At 47.3% G+C, this 20,025-nt stretch overlaps 2 protein-coding genes across 5 annotated transcripts in view; one reads left to right on the forward strand and one right to left on the reverse strand.

Moving 5' to 3' along the window:
- Nucleotides 1-3,076: 3,076 nt before the first annotated feature.
- Nucleotides 3,077-6,257, reverse strand: dhrs7cb (dehydrogenase/reductase (SDR family) member 7Cb). The gene is made up of 6 exons (XM_076152167.1): nt 6,104-6,257; nt 5,693-5,805; nt 4,471-4,681; nt 4,293-4,385; nt 3,519-3,680; nt 3,077-3,285 (listed from the first exon to the last, which is right to left on the reverse strand). Exons 1-6 carry the CDS (start codon nt 6,255-6,257, stop codon nt 3,077-3,079), a joined length of 942 nt encoding a protein of 313 aa, XP_076008282.1.
- Nucleotides 6,258-8,391: 2,134 nt separating this feature from the next.
- The window catches only part of LOC143001846 (myosin phosphatase Rho interacting protein), a 28,474-nt gene continuing 16,840 nt past the window's right edge, over nt 8,392-20,025 (forward strand). For all 4 annotated transcript variants that reach the window (XM_076151681.1, XM_076151679.1, XM_076151682.1 and 1 more), the window contains exons 1-7: nt 8,392-9,313; nt 13,370-13,447; nt 13,722-13,787; nt 18,734-18,885; nt 18,973-19,057; nt 19,174-19,345; nt 19,465-19,906. In XM_076151681.1, coding sequence (XP_076007796.1) covers nt 9,191-9,313; nt 13,370-13,447; nt 13,722-13,787; nt 18,734-18,885; nt 18,973-19,057; nt 19,174-19,345; nt 19,465-19,906 — 1,118 coding nt within the window. In that variant the 5' untranslated portion in view covers nt 8,392-9,190. The remainder of the gene's footprint in view (nt 9,314-13,369; nt 13,448-13,721; nt 13,788-18,733; nt 18,886-18,972; nt 19,058-19,173; nt 19,346-19,464; nt 19,907-20,025) is intronic.

The following is a 20,025-nucleotide window of genomic DNA, read 5'->3' on the forward strand; positions in this document are numbered from 1 at the left end:
TAAAATGACATTTAGCCCACAGTGCTAAAACCCTATTCTTTTGGGGTTGAAGGCAGGGTGACCCAAGCACAATTTTCAGGGCCCTAAGCAGAATCTGGGGCCCCACGTCCCCCCTGCAGTGTCCCAGCTCAGTCTAGTAAATGAGTGTGTGTCTGAGCTGTGTGTAGTATTCACAGTAAACTAAAGATTAATAATATTAATCTGCAATCAATTGGCATAGGTTAGTTGAAATTGTGTTAAAGGTGAAAGTGCCATTATGTTTGTCTTGTAAAAATGTGTTCCCTCACAAATCAGTAAAAAGTAAAAAGTATGATAGCATTTACAAAAGCTATTTCTTTCTAAAAACTCTATTGAATGATTGAATAAGAGTGTGCAAAGCTGATAGAATTTTCAATCATCTTTGCTCTGTTGTGGCGCAGCTCTGGTCAAGGAGGAACCTCCATCATGTCATGGGTGGACAGTGTGACCGGTGTCAGCATGCAATATTTAATAAGAACCCAAAAATAGCCCAGACACTCCAAACACCAGAGATTTAACGCTTCAGGGTACAGAGAATACAAATATGCAGTGCAACAACAGATGGACAAAGAGCCCCATTGTACACACATTACTGTAATACTCCTTGGAGCAATAACGTTGACTATCAGCCCATATATTAAAGTAAGAGCCAGCCCCTATGGTGCTGTATGTGAAAGCTCAGGGAATCATTACCACGGCCTCTGCATAACCTCCATAAGTCAGGTTAGTGTCAATAACTTGGGCTTTAAATATTGATAAGGGTGATCACCTCGCTCATGGAAAGACCATTTCTGAGCAGCTGATGTCCCTGTGAGGTGATTCTCATATATAAGTCATGCCTGGTATTCAGGATGCATCACTTCCACTAACGCTGCAGGACAATCTCCTGCTCTGTTTTGGTCTCATCGCCATATTGCTCACCAGAGAGCACCCGGCGCATGATTGAGAGAAACTATTAGGCTTAGATCATTCTTACTGCACACTTCAGTGCATTTCTGTTTGATTTACCTTTAAGCAGAAGTAAATCTGACAATTTCCCGGCTGATAAAACGCAACATGCCGTGCTCGCCCTGGAAACTGCTGCGCTCTTATGTTAATCACTTCACGCGTAGGCTGACCACGGGTGCATGCAATGAAACATACATGATCTGGCAGTTCTGTATGACATATGTAAATGTGTCGGATCAAACTGCCAATTTGGAGAGTCCAGCTGAGTGCTCTGAAGAAATCCCTCCTGTTTAAGATGTGGAAATGTCACAGAGCTGCATTTATTCATGTGAACATTAGAGACACATTCCTGTCCACGAGCCCTGGAGACAAAAGATGTTGAACTCCCCAGAGGAGAATGACCTGGAGGACAAGCTCACGCATACCAGCTGGACTTCACACACACACACACACACACTGCTCGGGCCAATGCCTCTGCATTTATTCCTCATTTACATCACAGTGTCACAGAAAGAGTCTTTGTCACAGACCTGGACATGCTGGTTTGGTATTTAACCTCTAATACAACACAAGCTGAGACTTGTTTACCACAGACCTTCTGTATTTTCTCCATGTAGTAATTACACTGCAGAATGGACGTCACGAACACACGGATAAGCATTGATCCCACCAAGGTAATCCTTGCAGGATAATACCAGGCAGCAGCTCCTGTCCTCCGGCTCTGAAGTGATGAGCGCAATAAATCTGCCAGTGACGTGTAATTGGTCTGGAATTGCGCCTAGATAAATGTCATTTTAGCCAGAGAAGGTCTCAGCTTATGGTGGATGCATTTGCAGGAAAGAACATATTTGGTACCGTGCATTTTATTTCAACATGAAGTTCTCAATGCTATTGTTTTCATTTGCAAAACACAAACAGTAACATTGCAGTAACATTAGAAGAACAGCATGATCATGAAACAATGGACATTAAGCATAACAATTCCAAAGAATAGAAGAAAGTTGACTTGAGGTTGATTTATATTCATGAGATCAGTCAACAACAGTGGAGGTTTAACTCCTGTCCTGTCACCATCAATACTTTAAGCCTGAGCTCTGCAACGGAAACAAGCTTCATGATTAATAACTATATACTGCTGCCACCCAGAGGACACTTAAAGAAACACATTCATTTGACAGAATGAGATGCTTCATTTATAGCGCAGTGATAAAGAGGAGGATGAAATGTATCTCCATCGTCCCCTGGGAACCTTCCCTTAGCTTTTCTCTATGTTTATGTTTGCATATGTTTTTCTTGTACATTCCCACTTAAAGCCTTTGACAACTCAATTTTTCTCAAGTTTCTCAATCTGTGGTACGTGTTCTACCCGTGGTTTTCAAAGCGCCCCCTAGTGGAACATCAGGTGACTTTTTGAACTTCAAATCAAAACTACTTAAATGTATGGAAATGTTGTAAAAGTGACAAATTATTTACAAATTTAAAAAAAAATCTTCAAGAAATTGTATTAAGTATAAATCTCCTTTCATTAAAAATTTGATTCAATTCTTACAATATCTACTAACATCATATCATATTATACTAACAGAGCCATGTATAGCACCTGTATATCTCCTGTTTAACTGTTGGCAGTGCACATTTCTTCATATTAGCTTTTCCTTTTTATAATGTGTAATGCTTAGAATGCACATGTGGCATAATCCTGCTGTTCATTTAGCTTATTTGTGTCATTGCTTGTTTAGTGATTATATTTGCCACTCCATAATGGTCCTAATCATTGTTCTCTGCTGCTACAATAACCTGAGTTCCCCTTGGGCATCGTTACACTTTCCTCTAACCTCATTTCTTATAAGACTCAGAATCCGTCTTTTCCTCTGCACTCACTGCAATAAAGAGGCGGTAAACAATATTTCTCTCTCATTAAACCAGCAGAGCCACACAAGCCACACAAACTGTGTCTGATTTATTATCCTGACTTTAAGTCAGACTTCTGATTATTCTAAGTTGCTGAACACATTTAAGCGATTTCATACGCCATGTACATCGAGCATTCACACTTATATTCCTTCATCTCATCCCTCTGATCTGATCTGATCTGATCCTTTCCTCCCTCTCACTGCATCTGCTCAGCCATCACAGAGTCCTTCACACCGGCGGCCACAACCGAGAAGAGGAAGGAGGGGAAGAAGGAGCGGAGGTAGAGGGCCGCTCGGGGGATGGGGTGAGCCAGCACAACCTCCTTCCTCTTCCTGTTCACTGTTTGCATAATCTCATTGGCCAGAACTGACGGCCGCACGCCATGGGTCAGCTGACTGGCGATGACTGCAGACACACAAAACAAACAGATGTTTACATTAACTGCTGCTACCCCTGTGTGACCACTACTACTATGGATTTCTCCAATATTACTACTTCAATACTAATTATTGGCACATTTTAATAGTACTAATAGCAGTAGAGCAGTGATTTAATTTTCAATTTCGATTCCAAGCGTTAGTAATGAATTCCATATGTCATTACATGTTTAGTTTCTGCATACCACTCCTTTTACTCACAGGCAGCCAGGCTGTTGGGTTTAGGGACGGGCTCTTGTACGGGCGGCGGTGTGGAGGCGTCAATGAAGGTGTGGCTGATGGTGCTCACGGAGATCCCATACTCCTCCACTTCAGCCCGCAGGCAGTCGAAGAAGGCCTGCGCCGCGTGCTTAGATGCCGCAACTGCAAGGTGTTACCACACAAACACACAGATACATTCAGGTGCAGAGTCACAAAGGCAGCGCGATTCACCTACAATTAAAACTCATTCCATACATTGCAGACTGCATAGTTTGGATAATTGTTATCTCTCTCTCCTTTCAGAGACCTTTTCCTGTCTGTTGTACCAAACAGTGAGAACTGTGAGCTACGCTGCACTCCACAGGTTGTGTTACCACCAAGGTTATGTTGTTGGTCAAGTTTGTATGTTTGTCACTCAGCCGGATGTCTCAAAAGGTTATTGATGGTTTTCAGTGAAACTACTTGGGCAGGTTGGACACGATCCAGGCAACAGTCTGACTCTACAATGAGAACTACCCTCTCTGACATGACCCCACTTCTTAACTTTGGAACCTTATGTAGTAGAATCAAATGTGTTGGTTTATCAGTGAGGTGAAGAAGGTGAGAATGAGTTAGTCAATAACTTGTTAAATTTAATCATTCAGAGACATAACTGGAGCACTACTAAGCCTTGGTGGAGGTATGCTCACTCAGAGTGGCTTCTAGGGAGAAGATATAAACCAGTGAGCCTAAATTTCATAAAGAAAACATTTTATCTCTCTGTTAACAACTTACATGAGCTTCTGAAGGGAATAGCCAGTCTGCCCTGGATGCTGTTAACCAACACAACGTGCCCCCCTCTTCTGGAGATCATTGTTGGAAGAACACCTACATCAATGCAAATCAGATAAGCACAGATCAATAAGAACAGCTACAATTGCCTGCTTGATTATCTCAGGAGCATCCAGCCCACCTTTGGCCAAAGTGCTGGGGCCGAAGTAGTTAATGTCCATGATGTTTTTGTCCATTTCCAGGGAGACATTCTGCACTGGGGCCTTCAGTTTGGTGCTGCTGTTACATATTAGCACGTCCACATAGCCGTAACATTCCATTACCTCAGCCACCACCTCCTCCATGCTGTCCATGTCACTGAAGTCCAGGATCACCAGCTTTGGAGCAAATGTCTTAGGAGACACAGAACCCAGAATTGTATTATTTGATCAAGTCCTGCAGGTTATTCATTTCATCATTGATGATTAATTAGTTGTTCTCTTGATTTGATATCTGTTATCATCAATTAACTAAATGGCCTTTTGTCTCAGCAGTGACATCGCACACTGCTAATGGGGAGGAAAAACAACTGTCACATGTAGATGATGGAGTGATAACGACATAGGTGAGCGATCTATGACCTCCGGTCAGTGACCAACCCGAGGCAAACGACTCAACTATAAACACAAATCAACTTGATTTATGTCTTACGCCGCTCAACACATAATCAATACCTGGGGTTTATGTATCTTCTGATTGGTTGATATAGTTATCTGTGTGTGTGGTTTTGGCCTATGTGTAGGAGATACAGAGGACAGCGTGCTGTCACAGAGGATATCCTGTCATTGTGTTGGTCAGGGGGGGAAGTAGTGATCTGGGAGGAGGTGGAAAGAGGCGAGGATGATGGTAAAAACCACTGTGTCATGTCAGCGTGTTATGGAACCATTCCCAACAGCTGTTTGAAGGATTCCAGCATGAGGCGCCAAGTGTAACATGGGGATTCTGTGAAGGAAAAGAGTTCTGTGCCTCCAAATGTATACGTTCATGATGAACCAAGAAACATGGTGATGCATTATGTTCACAAAATAATAAAGAGCCATTTGTATTAGGTCTTTTTGTTAATCGATCTTGAAGAAGAGCACAGTTAATGCTGTGTTATGATATTTGCTCTGTGACATCCTAATGAGAACGTCCACAACATTTCCTGTGTGTATTAATAGATGATATAAACCAGCAGCAGTGCTTACAGTAGCGGCCATATTGTGCCATTTGTTTGCTTTGTCATTTGCCAAAAGATGACTCAGCTCTATGAAGAAAAGTAATGAATTCAGTTTAGAAGTGTTTACTCAAAGTCTGGCATGTTTATGGCGCCGTGTGCTGAAGTTGCTGCCAGTAGAACATTTTGATTTACTTCCTTTCCTCACCTGACTGGGATCAGCATCGCCGGTCAGGGAGTCAAACAGAGACTCCAGCTTATCCCAGGTGGTCCCGCACAGGATCAGCCTGGCGCCCCCCGTGTGGAAGAGACGGGCACATTCTGAATAAAGCCACAGAGAGAAAAGAGAGTCAACATAGCTGTGCTGACTAACTTTGGCATCTCATTCATACATAATTTATTCATCATGGATTTGGAGTCAGTCTCCATTTGTTATTGCTCAATAATCATCCAGTGGCACAAATCCCAGATGTGGATTTAATCAATTGTTCTCTGGCTCAAGTCTACTGGGCTTCATGTATTCTATTTCTGAGACATTCTGATACAGAAAGTGCAGGAAACTAAACATCTTTGACAAAAATGAGACAGTAAAATGTAAAAGAAAACCGTGTGCATTTACCACTTCCTACCCCTGACACAGCATCAGTGATCACAACCACTTTGTTTCGCACTAAGGACTTGGACATGAACTGCATGACCTCTTTGTAGATGTAGTACAATCCTGCTGCCACGACTATGAGCATGGGCAACACCATAACAGAGGGGACAGCCATGTTCTGTAAGGGAGAGAGAGCAGACCATCAGCGGTGGCAACAACTTGAGACCTACTGACCTGCTTTCTACAGCGGGGAACCAAGAGCCAGCAGTCTGGGCTGAAAGGCCTGCTGGGATCAGGTTTTAGCTCTAGCAGGGTGTGGCTCATTTGTTGTGTAAACTGTGTCAAATATCCATCAATTTCAGAGTAAACGTGAACACATCTGTGATATCTGAAAGCTTGAAATCCCTTGAAGTTGCATGCTTTCATTTAAATCTCCTCCATTGTGTCTCATGAAAGAGAAGGAAACCACAATCGACCTGATGGTGGCGCTGTATCAACAGCTGCCGGACATCTATCAGAACCATTTGTGCATGCAAGACAATCACCTTCCTGAATTACATTTTCATAACAGTAAGCGCTTAAACCTCAGGCTATGAAACAACATACTTCTCTATACCAAGTGTCTCTTCCTGTCCACATGAGGAGAAGTGACATCATGGTAAACTTGAGGTCATATTTCATCATATGGAATTATTCAGCTTGAATTTGTAAAAGCACAACATCGTAAAGATGGGTGGACATAAACTATATCCCACCCTGGAGTCATTTTCACTCATCATACATCTAAAAATACAGGACAGGCTAATATGTCAGCTCTATATTTGTGCCTTTATTTGCTTCGAGCAGCAGCATGAATACACTGGGCCATAATAATGATAAACTTTAGCTTTCAGCTCTATATTTCATTATGTGAAGAAGCCGAGAGGAAGAATCTACATTTGGTGGTCTTGTGAGCACACTTGCCATGTAAAGGGTGTTTGAGGAGAACAGCTAAATATATTCTGGCCATGTTGCCACCACAGTATGTCTTGCACTATGTCACCTCCAGGATGTTGTTATAGGATACCCCAAGGGGAGCAAGCAGGGAGGCTCTCATTTATAAGCAACGGATGACCTTACTTTCCCCGCTTTACTTTGCAAAACACTGTCAGGTTACCCAGAATCTACAGCAAAAATATGATTAATGGTCCAAAGAGCCCCAGCTTGCACCTCTGCCCCATACCTGAGCGCACACATTAATAGATCCCTCTGGGTTAAACAGAGGTGATGAGTACACGTCTATGGCAACCACACAACACACACACACACACACACACCTGTAATCTGTGATATTCTTAGTTGACTTACTGCATGGACAAGGAGCTAATCCTTCAACAGGATGGGCTCTCGCTTTTCCAGGTTTAGTTGGGTATTAGGCCCTTCTCCTCCCTCTGTGCCCCTCGTCCATTCACACAGCTCTGTCGCTCTGTCTGTCTGTCTGTCTGTCTGCACCGCTGCTGTCCACTGGAACCTGTAGCTTATAATAGCCCCTGCCTATGTCAGCCATTAATACACATAAGCGCTGCATAGAATCCGAGTCATGCCTCTTGTTGGCAGCGTGAGGAGACGGATGACAAATGGTGGCCCAGATATAAACGTCTCAGTTGTACTTTGTGAAGCGATTGCATTGTACAACTATTTTAAACTCAGTGCCTTGTTTAAAAATCCTTTCTCTAAATTATTTTCTTTTTTTGCTTGCAGTTGACAATAAAACAACAAATAATAAATCACCTTGATTAAAGAGACCTAAACAATAAAGCAGTTTTTGATCATTTTTATTTTCCATTTTTGTTAATAGCTCTCTTTGGAAATGTACTGTATGAATTTCTTCTTGTCTCTCATATAGCACGAAACAGACTCTGTGGTGTGTGTGTGTGTGTGTGTGTGTGTGTGTGTGTGTGTGTGTGTGTGTGTGTGTGTGTGTGTGTGTGTGTGTGTACGTGGGTGTAAAGTAGTTTAAAGACTGGAAGATAACTCACTTAATCTATTTCACAGATTAACGAATGAAAAGAATGAAAAGTGGAGAAAAGTCAATTAATCTCCACTTTTCATTGTAAACAGATAACGATGACGTCTGGCTGTTTTGAATGAATGCAAACAGAGAGTTCAATTCTATTCAAATACGATTAAATCAATTATTCAACCCGATAACAGCTAATGATAAACACGTCAGTACTGCATTCTCTCCATGGGCGGCGCCAGTGAGCACTGAGCAGTTATCGCGAGACCCCGGAGAATTCCAAGAGCGAATGTGTGATCTCCCCTCCTCTGTCCGCTGGGTTGGGAGAGAAGAAAATAAACCCGCTGCTGCTAACAGAGCTAGTTATGGAAGCGCACGCTAAGTAGCCGCTTTGCCTCCACTGACTGGCTGAGAGGAGCTTTCCGTGCATGCGGCGCCTCTAACTGGGAGAAAAGCACGGGAGGCGGTCGCTTTTTGGGACGAGCTTCCTTTAAAAGTCAACTTGGAGACGCCGCCGGGAGAGAAATTCATTAGTTAGCCTTGCGAGCTAGCTAGCCGAGCGACGCCAGGTTAGCAGAGCTGGATGAAGTTCGGATGGACTGGCTGCTGCGACGGGGATAGTAGCCCGCTGCACGATTGTCAAGCGCTCCGCTCGGGTCTGGTGCTGTTTTGTGACCACCGTCGCCTCGGAGCTCGGAGCCGATAACTGTGCAAATGTTGTTTGTGCTGCCTACGCCATCAGGTTATTGATTTAAACCCCCACTGGCGAGCTAGCTCGGTATTAGCCACCTCTGTCGCCGCTGCGCTTTGTGGGCGCAGGCCATGGACTGATCGGCATTCACCGGAGCGATGCGAAGGCTGGGGCTTAATGGCAGCTAATCATTTATTGGGAAGCTGTAATTGGATACAACTAAACAGAGAAAATATGCTTTTGATTTGAACTGCGATCCCCGAGCAACACGTAGCCGGTTCGGTCCGTTTATTGATGATGAATCGAAGTGCTGGACGCTTTTCGAAGTTGGGATCATAGAGACGCACAAGGGGGACGACGGGATTACAACTTCCACTGTGGATCGAGTTCTCCGGAGTTTAAACCCAGCTGATTGATCATGTCTGCCGCGAAAGAAAACTCCTGCAGGAAGTTCCAGGCGAACATCTTTAACAAAAGTAAATGTCAGAACTGCTTCAAACCCCGGGAGCTGCATCTGTTGACGGACCAGGATCTGACCCAGGTAAGACAAACACCAGAACCTCTGAGCTCACACGCATCCTGTTGGGGTTTAAATGGCTCAAATCCCTTAAAATAAACATTCAAAACAATTCTTGTCCCGTCGCGCTGTAATCAGCTCGTCGATCTGTTGGCTGACAGTCACGACACATTGCTGGATTCTGTCTCTTGTAAGTCTGTAAGAGTTAAGCAGCGATCCTTGTTATCTTTAGATATGAAAGTTGAGGTTGTGGTTCCTGTGTAATGCGGACGCAAAGACACACACACACACACACACACACACACACACACACACACACACACACACATGAGGTTTAATCAGATCTCGAAATCCTGGTGCCAAGAACAACAGAGAGGAAACAGACACGATTCAGGGGAAATTAGCACAGGCTGTTTAGTTTGGCTGCGACACAAAGCATCCATGTTCTTTAAAGTCTTCCATGTAGAATTCTCTCCCCAGCTGACAGGTTCAGACTAGTGGAAGTGAATTCTTCTGGATCTCTGCTATCTCTACGTTTTTAGCATCGCCACAGTTTGATTTGTCATTGATTATTCCACCTTATCTGTTGTTTACATGTAGTTGGTTGTTATCGGTTACTCCCAGATTAGTATGTGGAAGAAGAATAAAGATGAGAGGATGAAAGATGAAGTGAATCAGCGTTCAGCTGTGGTGAATGCGTTTCCAGTCTCTCTCTCTCTCTCTGGTATCATTAGTTTAGTCTCTGTTGTATCCTGTAATTGATCCCAGACGCTGAGGCCCAGATGGGCCCTTGAACACGGCTTGAGAGCCAAACAGCAACGTCAGCATCCACTTCTCCTGTGTGTATGTGTGTGTATGTAGGCTCCTGCTTGCTTTCCTCTCAGAAGTGTGTATTCGGCTCAAGGATTTGTTGCAAGTTAACCCTTCAGCCACAGGACTCCTGAGTCAGGACAGGCAGGTTATTGTTACATCACTTCCTCTAATCCCCCTGTGACCCGGCCCACGCTCTCTCCTGCAGCCTCTATGACAACATGCGTCCACAGAGCCAGAGAGGCTTCCTGCTCTAACCTTCATCAGTCCTCACTTTTCATTTAGTCCCACTCGCCCACAGGCCTGTGAAAATGCTCTCCATCCTGTCAGCTGTCCAAACAGTATGGACGAGGAGCAGCGTGTGCGGGGGAACGGAGCAGCAGAGGCAGGATTTGTCTGTAAGGACTCCTGAGTGGACGGCCCCTCAGACCAGTTTGCTGTAACCACCGAGCTGTTACCGACCTAAAGCTGTGTTATGTAAGACAGCATAAACGGTGTTAAACGTCTTAGCTGGGTCCCACAGGCCCAAGGTTTGTAAAGCGTAGGCTAAGCGTAGAGTGTAAACTCAGTAACCTGGTGTGAAGAGGAGCTCCAGTGTGTTCCTGTAATGCAGTTAGAGCGACTCGAATAGCTCATCTAGCTAAATGAATTAGAACGCTAAATTAAATGAAATTTGTTTCGTACTTAAAGTGAGTCGGAGCTTAACTTTCACCCCCGCCCGCCTCCCCCCGGTGCGTTTGTTCGATCTGTCACAGTGAATGCAACATTGAAATAGATAGCCCCCATGGAAAAACTGTGCAAAGGGAAGGGAGCTGAGTGTCAGGAGGACAGTATCCAATATAAACAATCTCTTTGTCCAACAGTGCTAGAATAAAAGGTGGGCTGGGGGAGGGGCCGCCGCTGGAGCCGGGGTGCATTCCTTTATTTTACTCTATGTAGACCAAAAAGGAGTTTTTATTTCCCCACGAGGTCCGAGCCTTGTTTAATTTGTTGTCACGGTTTTTGCTGGGTCACATGAGCTGTTTGTCCCCAGAGAGTCGCGGCCTTCCTCGCTGCCTGCGCACTATAGTAGAGAAGAAGAAGAGGCAGAGGTAGAAGAAGCACTATCCATGAGAGGTGGTGGAGTTGGGGGCGATTATGGAGGAGGCAGGCTACGTTTTTGGCAGGATGTGTTTTTGCATGTATGTGGGAGAGATGGAGAAACACAGGCATGGATGTGACGGGGCTGAAGGAGTGGGAGCAGGAGTCACGGTGGAGGAAGAGGAGGAGGAGGGGGGGCAGAAGGGAGTGTGGGAGCTTCCCAGAGGCTGCTGCTGGGATTCTCACTATAAGTCAGCTTCTAAACTCCGGTCGCAGGGTTGAGTCGAACACTCTGCTTCACACAGCCCGGAGCTTTAACACATAACAAATGTTCCGAGGCCGTCTGTGTCCACCATTCCCACTGCTGTCATCACACAACCGTCCATGCCAACGCTCTGTGCTAAACAGCCTATAGCCTATATCATATATCCATGGCCCCAGTCCAGCCTAATGCTCGGTCCCTGGGAGGGCCGTCTCTCTGCGGAGGATCGTTGTTTTGATAATAGGATGACTTTCACATAGTTGACCTGGAGTCACACCCGGTTATTTGTTGTTTTATTCACCCCCTAATCCTGGTTCCTGCTCCTGCCGGGACCAACCCACTCCTCCAGATTGGGCGTAGAACTAAAGCCGTGTTCACTCTTGCACGGATACGTTTGAAAACTCTCTTTGTTGCCCTCCGTCAATACTAAAATGGTCTCCAAAGTGGATACATTTATGGTGGTTCAGGAAGTAAACGCAGAGCTTTTTGGGAGGAAAAACATCTCAGTCAACCCTCAGGAACATGATTTAGTGCTTCCAGAAAGGAATAAAGTTAAAGCAAAACTCCAGGGATTTTACAGTATTTCATGATTTTCCAGTAATTTACGTCCAAACTAGGTCACTGCCATTATTTTCTTTTAAATTATAGCATTCTGGAGATGGGACAACCGTGGATCCACAGTGAAAAGCCTTTGAGAGTGTTTCCCTATGAGGTTTTACCCTGAAACATCTGTATTTTGTCATGGATCTCTATCCGATTGTGACATCTGGGGAACCATCTCACATCACTTTGCAGTCCTGTCTGATACAGAAATAGCATTTTCATATTGATACCGAGGATGACGGGGAAATGCAGTTCACCTCCAGGTCTCTGGCCTCAGCTGAGGGAGGAAGGAGACGTCAACCTCACTGCCTGTTGGAGCTCTTGGGGGGTTTGTCTGTAGGCGGCGTGAGCTTTGGGGGTGAAGGCGACTCAGAGGTAGATGGAGAGGAGAAACCAGGGCCGTTGTTGTGTTTCTGTAAGTGTGTGCGGACATACAGGGATGTGTTGCTCCTCCTCTCCAGGTTTGTGAAGCAGCTGTGACTTGTGTTCCTCCCCTGCCTGTGCACGCGTGTCTTATTCCGCACCAAGACGAGCGCCCAGACACACGCCGTTCATTTGTCAGTCTCTGTGAAATTCCTCGACTGACTTGATTTATCTGGGTCACCACATGCTTCCCCTCCAGAATGACCTTTTTCAAATGTTCTCATCTCATCGCAACTGCCTCCATAGGTGCGTCCCTGCAAGTTCAAACATGGCATGTATAGATCCAGACTGCAGGCATGCAGTGACACGGAGAGACAGCCTGGCCAGTATTTGAACAGCAGAGCAAGGACCTGAACCTGCTGATCTATAGGAGAGAGACGTTACACTGGGGTCTGTGGAAGGTTGCAGTGCAGTTATGAGGACAGCTTGGTAGTGGTTAACACTTAAAGCAGATAGAGACGCTGTCAGTCAGGACGTCATCATGCTCTCTGTACTCACACTCTCGCTGGCGTGCAGGTTATGTGGTCGCACGTCTGATGTCTGTGAATGTCTGTGCGTAAAAGAATAGATCTAAAGTTAGTTTGCTTGTTTGGAGTTGCTGCTCATCAGTCAGTCTGTCAGTGTTTGTCATGCCGGCCTCGTCTGCTGGGAGGAAATGGGATGGAGGGGCACTGGAGCATGTCATCAAACAGAGCTGATTACACCAAGAGGCTCACTAACTGGTTTTGTGTGGCTGCAAAAAGCATGAAGGGAATCAACATCTGGACCCCAAAAGGACTTTCTCTCTCTCTCTCTCCCTCTCTCTCTCTCTCTCTATCTCTTTCCCTCTCTCCCCATCCCCCCTCCACGCACTCTCTTCCCGTTTTAATGATTGCCTTAATTGCTCTCTCTCCCTTTTACAGGCTAAACCTATTTATGGTGGATGGCTGTGCTTGGCCCCTGAGGGAACTGACTTCGACAATCCTATGCAGCGATCCCGGGTAAGAGCAAGCAGGCCTTGGGGGTGTGTGTGTCTGTGTGTGTGTGTACATATACGTATATATGCTCCTACTTCCTCCTCAGTAATGGAAATGTACATTAATGTTCCACTCTCCAGCCTTTGACGTGATCAGACACAAGTCTTCAGTCTGTGTTGTGGAGTTTCCCAGCTTGGCCGTGCTTCATGATGTTATTGTGTCTTCTTCTGCCGGCTTCAGTTTAATCCAATAACGTGTGTGTGTGTGTGTGTGTCTGTGTGTGTGTCTCATCTTACAGAAATGGCAGCGGAGGTTCTTTGTGCTGTACGAACACGGCTGTCTGCGCTTCGCCCTGGACGAGTCGGTAGGTTGAGCGAACCGAGCGACACTCTGGCTCCTCTGGCCCCTCTTGCCCCGGGTGCAGGCTTACAGGCGAGAGGGGAGCAGCAGTGTTTGCACTCTAAGCTTTAATCTGGTGTGTCGTGTTGACAGGCGTGTTTTCTTCTGCATCACAAGTTGAAAATAATGAGGGATTGGCGTTCATTAAGCGTCTGCACTTTCCACCGTCTGCTCAGGTGTGTGTGTGATTGCTCCTCAGGCGTAGAAACATCAGGCCTCAGGATCAGCAGAGTTTAGAATGAAGCCACCTCACCGGAAAGTCACATCAGTTCATTAAGGGGAAATTAGAAAGGTGTGTGTGTGTGTGTGTGTGTGTGTGTGTGTGTGTGTGTGTGTGTGTGTGTGTGTGTGTGTGTGTGTGTGTGTGTGTGTGTGTGTGTGTGTGTGTGTGTGTGTGTGTGTGTGTGTGTGTGTGTGTGTGTGTGTGTGTGTGTGTGTGTGTGTGTGTGTGTGTGTGTGTGTGTGTGTGTGTGTGTGTGTGTGTGTGTGTGTGTGTGTTTGAGCTGCCAGTGTGTCGCCAGGGGAATGCGACACGGGTGACCAAAGCCATACTAGCTGATCAGGCTGGAGATTAGGCTGCTTGTGTGTAAACACTGTGGGCCACACATGAGCCGAGCCAATGGGGGAGTACACACACACCCACACACACACTGACATTCAGCTGAGCTCCACGCCTGATTATCAACGACTTTTCGCAGGTGACAGATTAACCTGACATAACATGTTCAACCAAGCAGGCTGTGGGATGTCACAAGTGTGTGTGTGTGACAAGGACAGCGAGAGTGTGAGTGTGTGTGTGAGTCGTTGGTGATGCACAGGGAGATGTTTGAAGTCACACTTTGGTGAATCTCTTGGCGTTGCCTGTGCTGACAAAGGGAGGAAGCGGTTTGTGCGAGTGTGTGTGTGTGTGTGTGTGTGTGTGCGCACGTTTGTGTTTCCACTGTGTAACGCCTTTCCAGCGACACCCATGCTGCTGTGCAATTGTGTTTTCCTCTCATTGTACCAGTGATTCCAAAACTGTCTGCCTCATTGTCCTGTGCTCTTTTCATCTGGAACATGTGGGTCAGGGAAACGGCCGCTTTGTGCCCTGGACCCTCAGGATAGGAAATCTCCAAAACGTCGGAGCTGATAACCACACCTCCGCCGTCTTGATCTCATCAGGCTCGTCATTGTTTACACGTCGGCTCGAGCCGGCGTTTGGGATCAGATGAGTCTTGTTTGAGCCTGGGGGTGGAGGTTTATTTTAAGAGCCCTCCATTCCTCTGCTGTGACTTTCATGTAGTGGAGAACGAGAATGCGACCAACTGCCACATTACTAAACTTGGTTTGGGTTTGCTCTTGTTTCTCTTTTCGCACGGTGATGCTGTAACCTTTTGAAGCATCTTGAAGAAGGTCTATTGTGCGATGACATCGTTTTCTATTTTCCGCCGGTCGACAGCGTGCGTCTTGATTCTGAGCTATTTAAACCGCGAGGAGAGGGAAAGATGCTCTCCCATCAAACGCAGCAGCATTCCTCTCTAATGCCCTTATTTGGTGAACTGCAGTGAGCTCGCTCGCAGTCCAGGGACGACACACAGCCAGAGAAACGGAGAACTAGCCCCTTCGAAAACCACAGAGGAAACGTCAGATATGCCCCAGACCGAGACATTCCTCACACGGCCTGCCGCAGCAAGCACCGTCTCTGCCGGAGCCGGAGGTCGTGGCAGCGGCGCCTCAGATAGCGGAGCGTCTAGAGGCACGAGGTGTACGCGATCCATCATAAACCGAGTATTCCATAAACCCCAACCCCTTCTGTTAAATGAGAGGATGCAGAGACGGTGAGACTCGCAGTCGGGGCAGAGGCAGACTTACTGAGAGGGACAGGGATTGAGTGAGACCACCCTGACAGCTCTGAGGTCAAAAGGTCAATGACCATGAGAGCAGAGCGAGACAGTCGGTCGGTCGGGTCAGTCTTTGCTGGAGCTGCTGCTGTTTCACTCCACCAGCAGGAGGATCTCTAAGGAGCAACCAGACACCCACATGTTGCCCTTCGTCTCAGTTCTGTCTGAGTGTGATCATATAGGTGTACGTTTAGGCTTCATAACCTTTACCCTACATACTGTGGGTGTGTTACCTGCATACTCCCGCTTCGCTGCAGCCACTGCACGATGCATTCAGGGCCACCGCTTCATGATTTCCTGATGGAATGTTCACGTAGAGCACTGAGGGGTCTGGGACTGACAGCTGGTGGGTTTGGATGGAGGCGGCTGCATGTCGAGGCACATGTTCCGTATAAAGCCGGCCCTGCTGCGGCGGCGGCGGCGGCGCTCTGGGATGGGACTGTAAACACTTCCTGTAGGATCTCTGCTGTATAGACTGGGTGGACGCCACTTCATTTTAAAGCTCCCTAGCGTGCTTTTTATGGTTTTACAGGTTTTTTTGGGCTGTGATTAAAACTCTCCGACATGTCAGCGTGGTGTAACGACCCCACACACGTGTCACAGCTCCGTCTGAAACGTGTCACGTGTGGGGTTCCCGTGTGTTGTGTTGTTTGTGTTGTAGCGTTGTGTTTTGGTGTTTCATCGCCTCCCACTGAGGCCGAATCTTCAAGAGGAGTTTGTGAGAAAGTTGTTTGGTTTTTTAATAATATCCCACAGCCCGATCTAAATATAGGCGTGCCGGTGGAGGGCGGACACAATTGGTGGAAATGGAATCGGTTCACTTTAGCAGGAATCAAACCCGTGACAGTTGACTTGCGTTTGAATGGAAGCCCTGGCAGATAGGAGCCCTTTGTTTTGGTGCCAGTCGCAGAGGGCAGTTTCCAAGCAACAATTTGTTTGGCTTTATAAGCTCTGGACCAGGATCAACTGGAATTTGGGAATCCAGAGTTCATCCAGGAGCAAACACAACACGCTGACTGCGGGCATCTCCCATGTCTCCCTGATGCCATGTGGGGTCGGCTTGTATAAACGGCACTCTGGTTGAACTACACAGCACCGGTATAGGCTGGAGTTCGTTTATGGTCGCATAAAGAGCACGACACGCATCAGCACCTCGATCTGTGCAGCTGTTGACTCGGACTGCATCACTATAAAGTCATCTGAGTGTATTTACAAGTGGACGATGTTGAACTCGTTACATTTTCTCTGCATCAGATCCTCTTTATGTTGTGTCCAATAATGTGTTGGACCAGAAGTGGATGTTGGAACGGACGTGTGTGTCGTATATTCAAACTGTGTGTTATACAGCTTTGGCTTAGAGAGACGACAGCCCTCAGCCTCTACAGTCTGAAAACCAAACCGTTACCACTCAGTGTCTTCATCGCTTAAAAGTTTCTCCGTAGCCCTGTCTTCATTTTATTACCTGTTATTAATCATGAGGGGAACTTACAGCTGCTGATGTTACAGTCCAGACGTGGAGACATGCTGTGATGTCATGTTATGTCACGCTGGCCCAAAGCCCAAACGCTACATATACAGAGAGAGTAAGGACAGAACCTAATTGACTGTCCAGATCGTGCCTGTTCCCATTCTCTGTGGATGTCACAACACACACACACACACGCACACGCACACACACTTAGCGGCGCAGTAGGTAGACAACACATTCTCAGGACGTTAGCGTTTCTTCTGGAGAAGGAAATCCTTCCACAGCCTCTGATTTCTAAAGTGCGACGCGGTGTAATTGCCATATTTGGCCGCCCCTGGGGGTTTACAGGCAGATCTTAATAAAGCTGGATCTGTGTTGAATGGCCTTAAAAGGAGCTGGGGAGAGAGCCAGCACCTGTTTTACATCTGCAGCAGGCAGAGCCCAGCAGAGCCTGATAACAGAGCCGCCGGATTCAGAGCAGACGCGGCGGCCAGAGCGCCGGGCTCCAGAGGAAGTTTAGGGGAATTCTTAGCTCAGATGTTAACAAGACAATAAGTGAACAGGTTGGAGTAACAATGACATGATTGTCTCGTCACACGAAACGTGGATGAAATTGTCTGTATTTGATCTTTTAGATGAAGCGGCTGGAGCCCAAACAAACATCATGGCAGGGGGAGGAGCTTGTTGGTGTGTGGTTTGTGTATCAGACGTCATTCTGTCTTCCTGGCTACAATAAACTCAAACAAAAACACAAGAAAGTTTACAATAAACTCAAACAAAAACACAAGAAAGTTTGATTGATGTAACCTGGAATACAAATGACTTTAAAAATTAATCTTATCTTCTGCTGCAAGTGAACTTTTCCTTCTGGCAGACAAACACACAAAGCAGCTTCAGTCCAGCTTCCACCGCTGTCATCTGCCCCATTCACCCAGTCTGTGCTACAACTGAAAGGATTTGCCCGGTTGCTAGGGCGAGCTGTTGATTACAACAGAATGTCTATACAGTACAGGCCCGAGCGCGAGCAGACGGGCGGCTGAAGGAGGCACGGCCGGCCTCCTGAAACACGCCTCGGCCCCCAAACCCCTGAGAAGGAGAAGCACTGAGTCAAGTTTCCCTCCAGACGTCTGCTGGAGTCCTGAAAGTATTTGGAATGTTGATACCAGTGCTTTGTGGGCGTCTGCCGTCCAATATGGAAACAAACCAGTAACAAATTGACACATGCGCTCCTTTTAAATTACAGCTTGTTCACGTTTCTCTTTCCCCCTCGTCCGTTTCTGCGTTCCAGTGCGATTGCGTTACGTTTTTATCTCCTCATACTTTCCAAACGTTGTCATGCTTTATGTGCCTCCTCTTTACTTTTACAATTATTTATATTTTATGCCTTTCCTTCTGTCTCTGTGCTTAATCTGCTGCGGCACCGTGTCTCACACTGAAATCTCTGAAGTTTAATTTAACCCCGCGAGGTGAAATGATACACACACACACACACACACACACACACACACAGAGATGTAAATGATTGATCTGGATTGTAATGTTGCCACGTTGGTTCTCTTGCAGCCGAGCACGCTGCCTCAGGGCACGGTGAACATGAACCTCTGCACTGATGTCATCGACGCCGAACCCAAGACGGGCCAGAAGAACTCGCTGTGCATCGTCACGCCGGAGCAGGAGTACTTCATCAGAGGGGAGAACAAAGAGATCATCAACGGGTCAGTACAGACAAATGTGTGTGTGTGTGATAGTATAGCTGGAGTGCACATGTGAGTCAAACACACTCTTTGTCCGCCTGTGTGCAGGTGGAGTGAGCAACTGGTGGTTTACCCCAGAACCAACAAACAAAACCAGAAGAAGAAGCGAAAGGTGGAGCCCACAACGTCCCAGGTGATCCTCCACACGTCGCCTGGAGCCGTCCAGTGAAACGTTAGAGTCAGGCGGCCATCGATCTCATGTTCCTTTGTTTTTCCTAACTCCCGTTCCGTTCCGTGTGGTGTTTCCAGGAGCCGGGTCCAGCCAAGGTGGCTGTGACGGGCTCTGGCATCCCTGAGGCAGAGAAGGTTCCGGACTCCAGCTCCATCATCTGGCAGGAAGAGCTCAATCAACGGGAGGCAGTAGGCGCCGCTGTCTGGGCGCCGGCCGACCTGTCGCCGGTCTCCCCGCTGCTCTCTGCAGGTAAGGCGGGGGGGCGGCCTGTAAACCGCTCTGTGAGACTCTTGGTCTGACCCTGACGGACCCCTGTGCTGTGTCTCTGAGTAAGAGCTAAGTGAATCTCCTGCGTGTGTCTGGTGTAGGAGAGAGTGCAGCTGCGGGCTCTGACGCAGGCTCGGTCAATGGCGAGGAGGTGGACCGAGGCAGCCTGGTGCTCCACGGCGTCGCACCTCAGTCCCCGAGCGACCTGCTCTCACCCACGGGCTCCTGCTCCAGCCTGGGCGGCGTCCCGCGCTGCCTCTCCCCGGCTCCCAGCGACCCCTTCCCCTCCGGCAGCTCCCTGCTCTCCAACGGCTCCCACATCAGCGGCTCGGCCAGCTCGCTGGACTCGGACGCCAGCGGCAGCACGGTGACCAGCACTGACAGCCACCCGGCCCAGCAGCGGGGGAGCTACTCGCACAGCCTCCACGACACGCCGCGCTCACGCCGACTGGAGGCGGAGGCCAGGAAGGCCGAGAAGAGGAGCCGGTTCAGGAGCCCGGACAGGAAGGAGACGGAGCCGCCCGTCCTCAGCCCTGAGAGAAGGTCAGTGTCCTCTGTCAGTCTGTCCCCTCGTTGTCTTATCTGGCGTGACACTTGCGGGTGACAGCGCTGATTCTGACTGATGTATTTTTAGACTGACCTGTTTGTCACGTGTCTTTATA

Source organism: Genypterus blacodes, unplaced genomic scaffold (assembly GCF_046128005.1).
Source record: "Genypterus blacodes isolate CSIRO-AG114 ecotype Tasmania unplaced genomic scaffold, CSIRO-AGI_Gbla_v1 ptg000055l_1, whole genome shotgun sequence".
Classification (NCBI taxonomy): Eukaryota; Metazoa; Chordata; class Actinopteri; order Ophidiiformes; family Ophidiidae; genus Genypterus; species Genypterus blacodes.